General features: G+C 46.1%; 1 protein-coding gene across 1 annotated transcript in view; it reads right to left on the bottom strand.

Annotated features, from left to right (window-relative positions):
• The window catches only part of Grid2ip (Grid2 interacting protein), a 45,822-nt gene extending 45,202 nt beyond the window's left edge, over positions 1–620 (bottom strand). Inside the window, exon 1 of the mRNA XM_029559099.1 lies at positions 225–620. Within this exon, the coding sequence (XP_029414959.1) occupies positions 225–620 (396 nt within the window). The remainder of the gene's footprint in view (positions 1–224) is intronic.
• Between the last annotated feature and the right edge of the window lie 15,165 nt (positions 621–15,785).

The following is a 15,785-nucleotide window of genomic DNA, read 5'->3' as shown; positions in this document are numbered from 1 at the left end:
CTATCTATCTATCTATCTATCTATCTATCTATCTATCAATCATCTATCTTTTATCTATCATCATCTATCTATCATCTATCGGACATTTACTTTGGAGGCAGAGTCTCACACGCTGGTCTGAAACTCGCTGTGTAAATCTTTAGAACTTTGTTGAGCCTGCAGCCCAAGGTAGTGTAGAGCCCCCCCACCCCCATCTAGCTGGCCCCCTAACCATGGCGCCCTACCTGAAGGCTGAACTCCTGGGCTTTGCGCCTGCGCTCCCTGTGTACGGCGTCTGGGCGCTGGCGGCCGGCCAGGCACAGGAGTTCTCCACGCCGCGCTAGGCCGCCTCCAAGTCGCGGGGCTAGGCAGGCTGCGGTTAAGGCCTTGGGGCCACTCTGGGGACCCGGGAGCACGCCGAGGCTGGGTGGCACTCGAGGGCAGCGTCGTGCCAGGCGCACCAGGCGCTCGCGGCTCAGGCCGCCCACCGCCAGCCCCTCCACTTCCAGGATCTGGTCGCCTGGCCGCAGACCTCCAGCGTGCGCGCTGCTGCCCTCGGCCACCTCCAGCACGAAGCAGGGGCCTGAGCCGCCCAGCCGGAAGCCGAAGTCCTCGGGCCAGCCCTGGTTGGTGGCCGGCATCGCAGCTGGAGAGAGTGGAGAGAGAGAGAGAGAGTAGTATAAATCAGAGAGAGAGGAGAGATGAGAGGGAGGGAGAGAGAGAGAGAGAGAGAGAGAGAGAGAGAGAGAGAGAGAGAGAGACCCTTATGGCTGGATCTCAACTTCTCTACCTTCTCCGTCTGCCTCAATTTCCTTCCATCTGGCCCTCTCCACTCAACACATCTGCCCTTGAAATACAGGAAGGGTAATGGCCCTGGAGGTGGAGCCCAGGGGGGGATCATCAGAAGGGCAGTAGGGTGGTTTGCTGGGCACAGACAGGTGTCACATCCCGCAGAAGCATCATGTAGGTTGGAGGGCCATGATTGAGGCATATAACCTGGGGGCTGATGCTTGCGGTAAATGGGTGCTCTCTAAAGACCTCTCATTTCTCTACAGTGCCTTTAGCTCTGAGTCCTGGGGATTGAACTCAAGTCTTGAGGTTTGATGGCAAAAGTCTTTACCCACTGAGCCATCTCTTCAGCCCCACCCCATACACGCTTAAAAAAGGTTGTTTCCCTTCCATATGATTGTAAAGATAATGAGTACTAGAAATTGCTTAAGAACAAGAAGCTAATAAAAACCAACCTTGGTGGTGCACATCTATGATCCCAGCACTTGGGAGGCAGAGGCAGGAGATTCATGAGTACAAGGCCAGCCTGGGCTACAGAGCATGATTCTCTCTCAAAGAGAGAGGGAGAGGGAAAAGAGAGAAAGGAATAAATTTTACATGGAAATACTAACCTCTTTCCCTTTTGCAAATGCCAGGCCAGAGTTCTACCATTTAGCTACATCCCAGCCCCTTTTAGAGCCTTTTTTTTTTAAGGTTGGAGAGATGGCTTAGCAGTGCATGCTAAGAGTGCACACTGCTCTTGCAGAGGACCAGAGTTCAGTTCCCAGCACCCACATCAGGTGGCTCACTACCTACTGTACTACTCCAAGGGATCTGATACCATCTTCTGGCCTCCATAGACACTGCTCTCATGTGCACATACATGCACAAAAATAAATAAAAATAAAAATAATTTGTTTGGAGATAGGGTCTCTTAGAACCCCAAGTGGCCTGGAACTCACTGTATAGACCAGGCTGGCTTCAATTTCACTGCCTCCCAAGTACCAGGATTAAAGGCATGTACCACCACAGTTGGCCAAAAATAAAGTCTTTTAAAATTAAACAGGGGTCTTGCTAAGTTTTCCAGACAGATATTTTTGATTTGTTTTTCTCTTGTTTTTGTGTTGAGATGAAATCTTGTCACATAGCCCTGGCTTGCCAGGAACTCTCTATGTAGATTAGGCTGGTCTTATAGCAACCCCACCCCTTACTTCTGCCTCCCACATCCTGGGATTACAGGTGTGTGTACCATAGTAGGCTTTGCCCAGGCTGATCTTGAACTTGCTCTGTAGTCCAGCAGGCCTCAAACTTTCAGTCCTTCATGTGCTGCTGACTTGGCGGTAGGGTTGGGATCTACCTTTTGATGTGAGACCCTTCTTCTTGACCCTGTTAAGTATGACTGATTTGGTGTCTCTGGAAACATAGCTCTAGATGGGTTCAGGGGAGGCGGTGTCTGTTCTCTAAAAGAGGGCTGTTAATCTGGACAGGAGAAGTGTCACAGACATAGCCTAGGGAGATTAGTGTGGGGGGAGAGAGAGAGAGAGAGAGAGAGAGAGAGAGAGAGAGAGAGAGAGAGTGTGTTTCTGTCAGGTTTGTGACTAGAAATTCCTTACAGGTGTCTATGGAGGCCTCTGCATTGTGGACAATATGAAATGGGAAGTCTGTGTGTTTGTACATGTGTTTGCATATGTGTGTATATTTGTGTGAGGGGGTGCGTGTAAACATGGGTGTGTGTGCATGTGGAAACCAGACAACAACCTCAGGTGTTATTCCTCAGGCACTGCTCGCCTTTTAAAATATTTATTTTTATTTATGTATTTATGTGTGTATCTGGGTATATATTTGTGCGTGTGCATTTGGGTGCCTGAAGAGGCCACAAGAGGCCTGAAGTTACAGGTGGTTGTGAGCCTCCAGATGTGGGTGCTGGGAATTGAACCTGGGTCCTCTACAAGAGCATCAAGTTTTCTTAACCTCTGAACCATCTCTCCAGCAACCCCCACATATCCTTTTTTTTTAGACAAGGTCTCTCACTGGCTTGGAACTAACTCCTCATGTAGGTTAGGCTGACTGGCCAGCAAGCTCCAGGGCTTTGCTTGTCTCTGCCCTCACTGCTCTGGATCATCATACCCAGATTTATTTTAACTGTGTTCTGGAGCTGAACTCAGGTCTTTGTGCTTGAAAGATATTGACTGAGCCATCTCCCTAGTCTTCCTTTTTAAAAATATTTTATTTTATGTGTATGAGTGTATTGCCTGTCTGTGTGGAAGTATACCCATGTTGTGCAATGCTCATGGAGGTCAGAAGAGGGTGTTGGATATCCCCTGAGACTAGAGTTACACAGTTGTTAGCCACTACATGGGTGCTGGGAATTGAACCCAGTTCCCTTAAAGACCAGCCAGTGCTCTTAACCTCTGAGCCATTTCTCCAGCTCCCTTTTTGTTTTTAAGACAGGTTCTCACTATGTAGCTCAGGCTAGGCTTAAACTCACACCAATCCTCCTGCCTCTACCCTCATGAGTGCTGGGATTATGGGTGTGAGTCACCACTACTTCTGGGGATGAGTCTTATCTGATCAGAAGGTTTAAGGGCTCCCTGATGCTGGCTCAGAGGGCCCCTGAAGACTGTTTTTTATGTGTATATGCACATGTGTGTGGGTACCCAGAAAGGCCAGAAGTGGGTGCTGGGTTCCCTAGAACTGGAGTTACAGGCAGTTGTGAGTTGCCCAGTGTCAGTGCTGGGTACTGAATTTGGGTCCTTTGCAAGAGCAGCAAGTGCTCTTAACTACAGAGCCATCTCTCACCCCCTGAAAGTTGTTTGTATGTTTGCTACAGGATCTTGTGTAGTCCAGGCAGGCCTTGGACTTGCTCTGTAGCTGAGAGTCACCTTAAACTTCCTGCCTCTACCTCCCCTGCTGGAATTATAGGTGTACTCCATCATATTCAGTTTTATGTCATGCTGGGAATGGAACTCAGAGCATTGCACATGCTAGGCAAGGGTTTTACCAATTGAGCTACATCCCCAGCCCCTGAAGGTTGCATTTGAAGGCCCTGGACTCAGAAGCCCCTCAACCCTCTGCAGGTGCTTGGAGACCTGCCTAACAGAGTCCTCTCAGGAATTCCCTCTTCCAGGAAACAGCCTGTCCAAGGAGGCTTGGGAATTGCTTCTTAGAAGATGGAGAATTTGGCAAGGGAGGAAGGTCCAGCTTTCCAATACCATGGTGAACTATGTGAAAATGTCCTTAGGGTGACAGGCAGTGAGATGTGCCTTGTCTCCTGTTACCAGTGAGCACAGTGTAAGAATTCCTCACAATGGGCAGGGTGGAGGCTATTGTAGCCTGAGGCTGGTGGGAAGTCGGTCCTGAGCCTGCAGGTAAAGGAGCCCTAATCCTTATCTGCTCAGGATGGGCATAGACCCTCAGGGACACTTCCCCATCACTTATCAAAACTTTTTGGCTCCCATGGGCTAGAAAGATAGCCCAGGGTTAAGAGTACATAATGCTCTTCCGGAGGAACTGAGTTTGATTCCCAACACCCACATCAAGCAGTTCATAGCTGCCTGTAACTCCAGCTCCAGAGAATCTGATGCCTCTGGCCTGTATGAGCACTATACTCATGTGCACATACAACCCCCTACACACACAAATACACAGAATTAAAAAGAAAAATAAATTTTAAATACAAAAGCTGGGTGTGGTGGTGCACACCTTTAGTCCCAGCACTCGGGAGGCAGAGGCAGGTGGATCTCTATGAATTCAAGGCCAGCCTGGCCTACGTAGTGTGTTCTCAGGACAGCTGGGGCTACAGGGAAACCCTATCTCAAAAATACCAAAACAATAAAAATAAAAAACTTTGGGTTCCTGTGGTTCATTGGGCACAGGTGAGGTTGTGATTGTACTACATCCTGGAGAGATGAGGTCATTCCTTTTAATTACTGAGCCATCTCTCCTGTCCCTTATTTTTCTCTTGTATCCCCTCCCCTTTCTAAGACAGGATCTCAGGTAACCCAAGCCAGCCTGGAACGTGCTGTATAGCCAAGGATGACCTTGAATTTCTGATCCTCCTGCCTCCACCTCCTGAATGTTGAAATTACAGGCAACCCATGCTGGCCTCAAACTTTCTATGTAGTCCAGACTGGTCCTAAATTTCTGATCCTCTTACTTCCACCTTCCAAGTGCTAGGATTCCAGGCATGCACCACTACATCTGATTTATACAGTGCTGGGGATGGAACCCAGGGCCTCATTCATGCTAGATAGACACTGTATCAACTGAGGTACATCCCCAGCCCAAGACTCACTTCTTTTGTTGTACAAAAATTGACCTGTGTGGGCTGGAGAAATGGTTCAGCAGTTAAGAAAACTGGTTGTTCTTGTAGAAGACCCAGGTTCGAATCCCAGCACCCACATGGCATCAAACAACAGTCCATAACCAGTTCCAGGGGATCTGAGAGCCTCTTCTGTCCTCTGTGGGCACTGCAGGACAAGGGTGCACTTACCTACATGCAGGCAATACACGCATACATATAAGATAAAAATAAACAAAGTATTTTTTTAAATGTTTAAAAAAATAATTGACCTGAGGGACTAGAGATGGTTCAGAAGTTAAGAGTGAAGGAGTGCCCCCCAGACCCCCTCCCTGTCCTCTGAGAAAGAGCTGCCCTCCTCCTGACTCTGGAAATCCCCTACATTGTTCGACCCCTTTCCTGGTACATCTGTTTATGGTTTCTATGGAAATGGTCTGGGGCAGGAGAAGAAGAACATTCTGCCCCAGGTAAGCTAGCCAATGGCTGTATAGGTTAAGGCTCTGAAAATCAGCCCTAGATGTTCAAATCCTTTCCTGGTTCTTCTGTTTATGGTTTCTATAGAAATCCCCTACGCTGTGGTTTTGGTGCTTAAAAGCCCTGTGTTTCCACAGCTCTGGGTCGCAGTGCAGCTCCCGGGCCTGCCTGCATCCCCGGCCAGTAGGTCTCAGATAAGCAGGTAAGTTTTCCTGAGTCTCAGTGTCCGAGTGGTCAATTCAGGGAATTCTTCAGACCCCGAACAAGAGCACTGACTGCTCTTATCTCTAGAGGACTTGAGTTCAGTTCCCAGCACCCACATAGGAGCTCACAATGGTCCATAACTCCAGTCCCAAGGGATCTGATGCCCTCTTCTGGCCTCCATGGTACTGCATGCACATGGTGCACTTACATGCAGGCAAAACATTCACACACATAGAATAAAAATAAATAAATAAGGCCAGGCATGGTGGCACACATCTTTAATCCCAGCACTCAGGGGGCAGAGGCAAGTGGATCTCTGTGAGTCCTAGGCCAGCCTGGTCTACAGAGTGAGTTCTAGGCCAGCTGGGGCTACAGGGAGACCTTGTCTCAAAAAGACCAAAAATAATAAATAAATAAATAAATTAATTAATTAATTAATTTAAAGGAGGGAATAACTGGAAACTGAATTTGGAGCCAAGACACACAGTCTCTTCTCCAAAATATGCTTATTCTGAGCAGCACACTCATGTTGGACATTAGGGCTACTTACATAATCCCATCACACCCCTCCACTCAGCCTAGGGGGCCTACAAAAGCTAAAAAGACTGATCAGCAGGGCCAGCAAGATGGCACAGTGTGTAAAGGTTCTTGCCATTAAGCCTGAGGACCTGAGTTGGGACCCTGGGACCCACAAGGTGGAAAGAGAGAATTAACCCCTGCAAGTTGACCCTGACCTCCACAGGTGTGCTGTGGCACATGCATGTACAAACATGACCCATGCATGTGCACATGTGCACCCACACCTGCAAAGTAAATAGGTTGTCAGCAGACCCCCAGGACTTCTGAACTTTGTCAAACTTTCTGATGTGTCCCCATCCCTGAAAACTGACTGCTGTCCTCTCCCATCCACCTGCCTCCCCTCCCCCACTGTATGGGTCACCTTTCCCTTCCTCCACCACACTTACCAGCTCTTGGATACAAGAATCCAAGCTCCCCAGTAGGCTGACTGGACCATTTCAGGGCATGAGTGGGAAGCATCTTGAGAAGCCCCCATTCTAGATTACTGGGGGCTATGCCTGTTCCACACATTCACTCACTCACCTGCCACTTGAATGACTGAGGTGGTCAGGGGACAAAGCCCAGCATTTGTAGATCAAGTAGGGACACCAGCTTTCTGCCGGCTCTGTGTCACTCAGGGCCTTGGCATCGGTTACTGATGCGCCTGGGGTGACAGCTGTGGTTTCAAAGGCAAAGCTATACTCTGAGTAATCTGAGAAGGTCCCCTGTTACCAGGTAGACCAGCAGGATGCCTGGACAGCTTGGCTGAGACCCAAACTGGCCAGCCCATGCTGTATAGTCCAGAGGGCCAAGCAACGCTCCTCAGGCAGAAGTGGGGACTTGGTGGGGTTGAGTCTGGGGTTAGTCTAACCTTAGGTCTGGAAGGTAGGTAGAGAGGATTCAAATGGGTTGTTTTTTGAGGGGTTGGGGAGTAATTAGCCATCATTTCAGTGGGACCAGTAATGGGAGAAGGGACTGCTGGTAAGATCAAGTCTGGCATGGAATCCAGTCTCCACAGAAAATGTCACAGCAGGAGACCACAGGCTAGTTTTATTAGCAACACAGAGAGAGACACTGCCCAGAAAAAAACAAATTGGGAGGCTGGGGATGCAGCTCAGTTGGTAGAGTATGTGCCCAGTATGCTTAAGCCTTGGGTTCCATCCCTAGCTCTGCATAAAATAATAGGTAGTAGTGCATGGCTGTAATCCCAGAGCTGGGGAGGTGGAAGCAGGAGAATCAGGAATCAAGTTTAACCTCAGTTATATCATGAGTTCAGTGCTAGCCTGGACTAAAAGAGACTATCTAAAACAAACAAACAAAGGGCTGACAGATGGCTCAGTGGTTAAGAGCACTTCCTGCTCTTGCAAGAGGACCCAGGTTTGGTCCCCAGCACCTATATGCTGGTTAACTACTGTCTGTAGCTCCAGTTCCAAGGATTCTAATATCCTCTTCTGGCTTCTGAGGGCACTGTAAATAAGGGTGGACTTTACATACATGCAGGCAAAATGCTCATACAAATAAAAATAAATAAAATATATCTTTAAAAAATGAAAGAGAGGGGCTGGAGAGATGGTTCAGTGGTTAAGAGCACTGACTGCTCTTGCAGAGGACCTGGGTTCAATTCCCAGCACCCACATGGCAGCTACGAACCGTCCTTAACTCCAGGGGAATCTGAAGCCCTCTTCTGACCTCTGCAGCATTACATGACATGGGTGTACTCACATATATGCAGGCAATACACTTATACACATGAAATAAAAATAATAAAATATTTTTTTAAAAAAGAAAGAAAAAAGTTTAAAGATTCTTTTCTTGGCCAGGCATGGTTTCACAGGCCTGTTCTCCAAGTACTTGGGAGGTTGTGGTAGGAGGATCATATGTTCAAGGCCAGTCTTGGCAACTTAGTAAGACTAGATCGCAAAATAAAAAGCACAAACATGGCTGGGAATGTAGCTCAGAGGTAGAGCATTTATCTTGATTAATCCCTAGTGAAAAGCTAGGGGTATGGCTCAGAGGTACAGCACCTGCCTAGAATCCCTCAGTGAGGGGCTGGGGGTGTAGCTCTGAGGTAGAACTCTTGCCTTGCATAGACTGAATTCCCAATACACCCTGAAAATGTCCTCTTGGGTGTATGAAGAGGTCAAGATGAGAAGCCATAGTGATTAAGCTATATGCTTTTTATCTTTGCTGTACCTTAACATGCTGTGTTATTCTCGCTACCTCTCAGACACACAGACACAGACACAGACACAGACCACACACACAGAAAAAGAGAGAGAGGACAAACCTATCTACATTCTCATCTACACTATATACTCTGCACTTTGGGCCTTATCCTCCTACAAATCATGACCATGAATGAGCAAGAGTGTTCCAGAGCAGAGCAGGATCCAAGTATCTAATCATATGCTCCTGTAACAGAAGACATCTTAGAGCAGAGCATCAAATGCCTAACAGCCACTTAATTGTTGGGCTGTGTGGCAATTAGACATGAACAGCAGTAGTCACACGGGTGACTTGATAAGCCCTTTTTGTCTTCTATATTAACAAACTGAGCTAAGTGTGGTGGTGTGTGTCTGTAATCCCAGCATTTGGGATGTGGGGGCAAGAGGATCCAGAGTTCAAGGCCATCCTTTCCTTGGTTACACAGCAATTTTGAGCCTGGGCTGATAAGATCTTGTCTCAAAACACAACAGGGGTCATGGAGAGATGGTTCAGTGGTTAAGAGCACTGGTATCTCTTACAGAGGACCTGGGTTCGATTCTCAGCACCCACATGGCAGCTAACAACCATCCTTAACTCCAGTTCCAGGGGAATCTGATGCCTTCTTCTGACCTCGGTGGGGATTGCATGACACAGGTACACTTATATACATGCAGGCAATACACATAAAATAAAAATAAATAAAAATATTTAAAGAAAAATAACAGGCTGGAGAGATGGCTCAGCAGTTAAGAGCGCTGACTGTTCTTCCAGAAGGCCCAGGTTCAGTTCCCAGCACCCAAATGGTGGCTCTCAATTGCCTGTAACTCCAATTCCAGGGGATCTGAATACCCTCATCTGTCCTCTTCAGGTTCCTGCACACATATGGTACACATAAACTCATGCAGGCACATACACATATACATACAAATAAATAAAATTTTTTAATAAACCAGATATGGCGGTGCTGAGTAAAATTAACCTAATGAACTCTGACCTCAGTATAACTCTGTTCTGTATGGAAGATGAATAGGCACTAACAAGAGCCTTCTGTACCCCGAACAATAAGTGTGCTTGTTGATATATGTAGGAATAACAGGACTTTGTAATAGTGCTTTTAAGGTTTTTAGCCTCTACCTTAGACCTGTGTTTAAAAGCCGTAAGAAGGAAAAAATCTTTCAGTCTGAGTTCAGTTGACACTAACCCTGAGAGAGATTTTAAGATCTTTATTGTTTCCTGAGTGACAGGAGGATCCTTTGTGTTAATGAAAAGACTCTTGGTGGGCTCCTGGGTACCAAAGGATGGGGGCTGGATGCCAGGGGAACCAGCCATATGACTAGAAGGTTGGAACTCTCAACTCCATCTCCAGCTCTGAGGGAGAAGAGCAGAGCTGGCAGTGGAGTTAATTATCAGTGGCTGATGGTATAATCGGTCATGCCACTGATAGAACCTTCATGGGACAAGCTTCCCAGGGTATCTGCATTGGGAAACAAGAAAGCAGTGTGCCCAAACTCCATGGGGACAGAAGCTGTTGTGCTCAGGACCTTCCCAAACCTTACAGGATATATCTCTTGGGCCAACAAGATGGTTCAGTGGGTAAAGGCTCTTGCTGCCAAGCCTAATGATCCAAGTTCGAAACCCAAGACACACATGATGAATGTGTTTTGTTTATATTTATTTATTTATTTATTGTTTGTTTGTTTATTGGACATAGGAACTCCCTATGTAACTCAGGCCAGCCTCCATCCCACAGTCCTCTTCATCTTAGTCTCCTGAGTGCTGAGATAATAAGCCTGTGCGACCATGCCCAACTTTATATGCATGTGTGTAGTGATTTAGTTATTATTTTTGTATATATGGACCACATGTATGTACACATGTGTGGGGACTAGAGGTTAACCTCAGGTGGTGTTTCTCAGGCATCATATGTACATCTAGGGGGCGGGTATGTGTATATGAGTGCTGGTGCCCAAGGAGGTCAGAAGAGTGAGTTGAAGAGTGTGTTGGATCCCCTGGAGCTGGAGTTACAGGCAATTGTCACCACCCACTGAGGATGCTGGGAACTGAACTCCCGTCCTGTACAAGAGCAGCAAGTATTCTTAACTGCTGAGTCATTTCCATCTTGTTTTTTGAGACAGGGCCTCTCATTGGCCTGGAACTCTCCAAGTAGGCTAGACTTGCCCAGGGATCCTCCTGTCTCTTCCTCTCCAGTTCTGTCATCACAAGCCTGCACCATCATGCTCACCTGAGTGCTGGGATCAGACTCAAATTGTAGGGGCTGGTGAGATGGCTGAGTGGGTAAAGGTTCTTGCTACCAGGACCCGAGTTTGATCCCTGGAACCCACATGATGGAAGGAGAAAACCAATTATTGTAAGTTTTCCTGACCTCCAAAGATACACACTCTGTCATACATCTATGGGCACACATATGCATATAGAAACAAATAAATAAATGCAATTTAAAATTTTTAAGGAAAAACTCAGGTCTTTATGTTTGTGTGGCAAGCACTTAACAACTGAGCTATCTCCTCAGTACCCTGCTTGTTTTAAATTGACACATAATAAAAATTATTGCCTTTTTTTTGAGACAGGGCCTCATGTAGCCCAAGATGGTCTTGAACTCACTATATAGCTGAGGATGACCTTGAATTTCTGATCTTCCTGACTCCATGTCCCAACTGCTGACATGCATGATAGACATGGTCCATCATGACCCATTTATGTGATACTGGGGATGGAACCCAAAGCTTGGTGCACACTAACAAGCCCTCTACCAACTGAGCTACATCTTCAGCCCCAATTTATGGGCATTTGTGCCTGATAAAATGACTTTTGTGAGCAACTGACATTGGTAAGCAAACTATGCTCCAAGTTCTATGATCTACTGTCATACATTAACTGAACCCAAGGAAGAGGTTGGGTTGATCACAATTATACATACTGTTGTAGTCAACACTATCCCACCACACACACACACACACACACACACACACACACACACACACACACACACAGAATCAGTGAGGAAGCCAAGTATGTTCATTGTTTTTTTTGCTGTTTCTGCAACAGAAATATCTGATAGAAACAACCTATGTAAGTAAAGATCTGCCTTGGCTCACAGTTTCAGAGGGTTCAGCCTGTCTTAGCAAGGAGGGCTGGCTGAGGGCAGCACCATATATCACATTAGGCAGGAAGCAGAGAAAACAGGATTGTTAGTACTTCCTGGCTTTCTCCTTTCTTCCTACCCCCCCCAACCTTTTATCTAAACTGGGCCCTCAGCCCCTGGTATACCATCCCTCACATTGAGGGTAGGACTAACTCTCTGGAAATGTCACAGACATACTCAGCAGTGTACCTCAGTCTCCTAGGTGACTCTAAATCAAGTAGCATTAACAATGAAGATTTACAATCCTACCGAGGAACCTTGTCCAGGATAACGCTGCCACAAGCTGTGTGAGAGGAGTGGGTGATTTATGGTGATCACTGGAAAGCAGAGGGTAAAGTCTGTAGGATTCCTTGATGTTGGAATCTGAGTTGTAAAAATGGAAAGTAGAGTCCAGATGCCGCCAACCCTGGAGTTGGAGAGATGGCTCAGCAGCTAAGAGCACTGGCTGTTCTTCTAGAGGACCTAGGTTTGCTTCCCATCAACCACATGGCAGCTCACAACCATTCACAACTCCAGTTCCAGGGGTTCAGACACCATCTTCTGACTTCTGCAGGCATTGCACAACATGGGTGCACTTACATACATGCAGGCAAAATACTCATGGAAACCCTGTCTCAAAAAGACAAAAAAAAAAAAAAAAAAAAAAAAAAAAAAAAAAAAAAACCAAAAAAAAAACCAAAACCAAAACCAAAACAAATAATTTTTTAAATGATGCCAACCCTTCTCCACAATTCCCACTGAAGCATCTCTGGGGAATGTTTCCCACACCTACAGGTAATGATGCTTTCTTGGGCCTGGCTGCCTCCTGAGAGAAGAATGAAGGAAGTCTGGTCAGGAAAGCAGCAATAAAAAGAGCACTGGACTAAATAGTCCCATGGAGGGCTGCAGTGGCAATAAGAGAAGAGGGGCCAGCAAGATGACTCAGTGTACTGGGTAAAGGTGCTTGCTGCCAAGTCTGATGATTTAAGTTCAATCCCTGGAGCCCACATGGTAGAAGGAGAGAACTGATTTCTATACAGGCACCAAGGCACGTGCACACTCACATACAGACACACATGTACATACAAAGAAAATAAATAAATGTAAAAAGAGAGAACTAAAAGAGAACCAAATTGTATTTTGTTTTGTTCTGGTTTGGTTTGCCTTTTGAGACAGGAGCTCTAGCCCCAGCTGGCTTGGAACTCAAACTCACTATGTAGACCAGGTTAGCGTCCATCTCACAGAGATTCACCTGCCTCTGCCCCCTGAGTGCTGGGATTAAAGGTGTGCATCATTATACCTGGCTTACAATTATTTTTGAGGTAGGGTCTTATGTAACCCAGCGTGACCTCAAACTCACTATGTAGCCTGGGCTGACCTTAAACTCCTGATCCCAGTGCCTCTACCTTCCAAGTGCTTTGATTATAGGCATATGCCACTGTGCCCTGTTTTATGCGGTGCTGGAGATCAAACTCAGGGCTTCGTGCATTTTAGGCAAGTGCTCTACCAATTGAGCTGCAACCCCAGCCCCCAACGTGTTCTCCTGTTCTCATACTAAGTACAAAACTCAATATAGACCACTCTAACTTCAGATGTGTGGAGTTTTTTTCCTCACCAAGAAATTCTCCAGCAGATCCCAGCTGGGCGTCTGTATTCATTCAGTTCTGACATGGCTACCTGGAGTTCAACACAGAGCCCATAGGTTAGAGGTTCAGTCCATCAAGACTATCCACCAGCTCAAATACAAATAGCAAGTTCCAAGTTGGCACCTGTGATGTACAGACCTATGAAGGGTCATCCCCAAACTCTCATGTGGAAGGCTTGGGTCCCAGTGCGGCCAGGTTGAAAGGGGAGGTTTGAGGGATGTGCTTTCATTTTGTTTCCTGTTGCTGTGATAAAATACCCTGACAGAAGTGACTTAGGGGAGAAATGGTTTATTTGGCTCATGATTCCAGGTTATAGTCCAACATTGTGGGGAAGTCAAGGCAGCAGGAACTACAAGCAGCTGGTCACTTCCCATCTACAGTCAAGAACAGAGACAGACTGAGTGCATGCATGCTTAGGACTCAGCTAACTGACATACACAGACACAGAGACACAGACAGACACACACACACCACAAAGTAAATAAAATGTCTGTTTTATTACTACAAGCAGCTGGTCATTTCCCATACACAGTCAAGAACAGAGACAGAATGAGGACATGCATGCTTAGGACTCAGCTAACTCACACACATACACACACACACACACACCTATAAATGTCTAATAAATGTCTATTATTGTTGAGTATGTGTACAACGTGTGTGTTTATTATTGTTGAGTATCTATGTGTATGATGTGTGTGTAATAAAATAAAATGTCTATTATTGTTGAGTATCTATGTATATGACGTGTGTGTGTGTGTGTCTCGCAACACTCATGGAGGTCAGAGGACAACTTTGTGGAATCAGTTCTCTCTTTCCACCTTTATGTGGGTTCTGAGGATCAAACTCAAATCACCAGGCCTGTATGGCAAATATCCTTTACCTGCTGAGCCATCTTGCAGGTCCTTTCTTTTTTCTTTCTCTTTCTTTCCTTTCTTTTTTCTTTCTTTCTTTCCTTTCTTTCTTTCTTTCTTTCTTTCTTTCTTTCTTTCTTTCTTTCTTTCTCTTTCTTCCTTCCTTCCTCTTCCTTCCTTCAATATTTTAAATATTTAATTAATTTTGTGTGTGCCTGTGTGCATGTACCCATGCATGCCACAGTGCACATGTGGAAGTCAAACAAAAATTTGCAGAAATGGCTTCTCTTCTTTTTTAAAGAATAATTTATTGAGAGTTTCATGCATGCATATAAGGTGTTTTGATCAAATCCATGCCCACTCCCTCCCCTCCAACTCCTCCCATATCTCCCCATCACACTTTTTTCTCATAACTTCATGTGTTCTTCCTTCTTCTTTTTTTTTTGTCTTTTTGAGACAGGGTCTCCCTGTAGCCCCAGCTGTCCTGGAACTCACTATGTAGACCAGGCTGGCCTTGAACTCACAAAGATCCGCCTGAGTCTGCCTCTTTTTTAAATGGGGTTTTTTGCTACTCTAACATTACCCGCTCTGAAGAGGTAACCCTAAAATCTTTTAAGGCTTAGATAAAAGCTCCAAAATACTTTTGACATTTTAAAAATATTTTATTATTTTTATTTTATGTGTATGAGTGTTATGCCTGCATGTAGGTAAGTGCACTCGTGTTATGCAATGCCCATGGAGGACAGAAGAGGCTGTTAGATACCCTGGTGTTTACAGACAGTTGTTAGCTGCCATGTGGGTGTTGGGAATCTTCTGCAAGAACAATCAATGTTCTTAACTGCTGAGCCATCCCTCTAGCCCCCTACTTTCAACATTTTTGGCCTGTGGACTGGAGTATGTTGCTAAGAGGCCCAAGGACATTGTGAGTTTTAGCCAAGAAAGTGGCTACTTTTCTTTGGAGTCTTTTTACCCTACCTGCCTAGCCAATTCCTAACTCCTATTCTTATCACACCATCCTCTGAAGAGGTTACCCAACTTGGGGATAGGGAATTGGGACACAACTGCTCTGGCTTCTTCCATGCTGAACAGGGATGCAGGGTGAGGCAATTGGGGTACCCCTTCAGTGGGTCTATCTAAAAGACTCCCAAATTGCATAACTCTTATCTGTAGGGGGAAAAGAAAGTCCTTGACTGGTGAATAGGAGATGTGTAGGAGAAGTAAAGGCAAGAGTAATTAGCATTACAAGTTCTAGAAAGGGAACTAGAAAAAAGTCAGAACAGGGCAATTTTCAAATGGTCATATGAGAGTCCATTGGAATTTCTTGACAAGGGTTTCCAAAAGACCATGTGGGATCTGGGTATTGGACTCAGGTTATCAGGCTCAGCAGCAACCTTTACCTGTTGAGTCATCTTGTGAATCTTTCCCTCCCTCCTTCCCTCCCTCCCTCCCTCCCTTCCCTCCCTTCCTTCCTTCAGATTGGGTCTGATGTGGTCCAGGTTGGCCTCAATCTTGCTCTGTAGTTAAGGATAGCCTTGAACTCCTGATCTCCCTGCCTCCACCTCCCTGCTGCTGGGATTACAGGTATGCCTCACCCTGCCTGGTTCCTTGACAATTTGCCCCATCCCCCTGCCGTTTCTCACCAACATGGCTGCCAT

Source organism: Nannospalax galili, unplaced genomic scaffold (genome assembly GCF_000622305.1).
Source record: "Nannospalax galili isolate Female #2095 unplaced genomic scaffold, S.galili_v1.0 scaffold809, whole genome shotgun sequence".
In the NCBI taxonomy this organism is placed as follows: domain Eukaryota; kingdom Metazoa; phylum Chordata; class Mammalia; order Rodentia; family Spalacidae; genus Nannospalax; species Nannospalax galili.
This window is presented reverse-complemented; position numbering and strand designations above follow the sequence as displayed.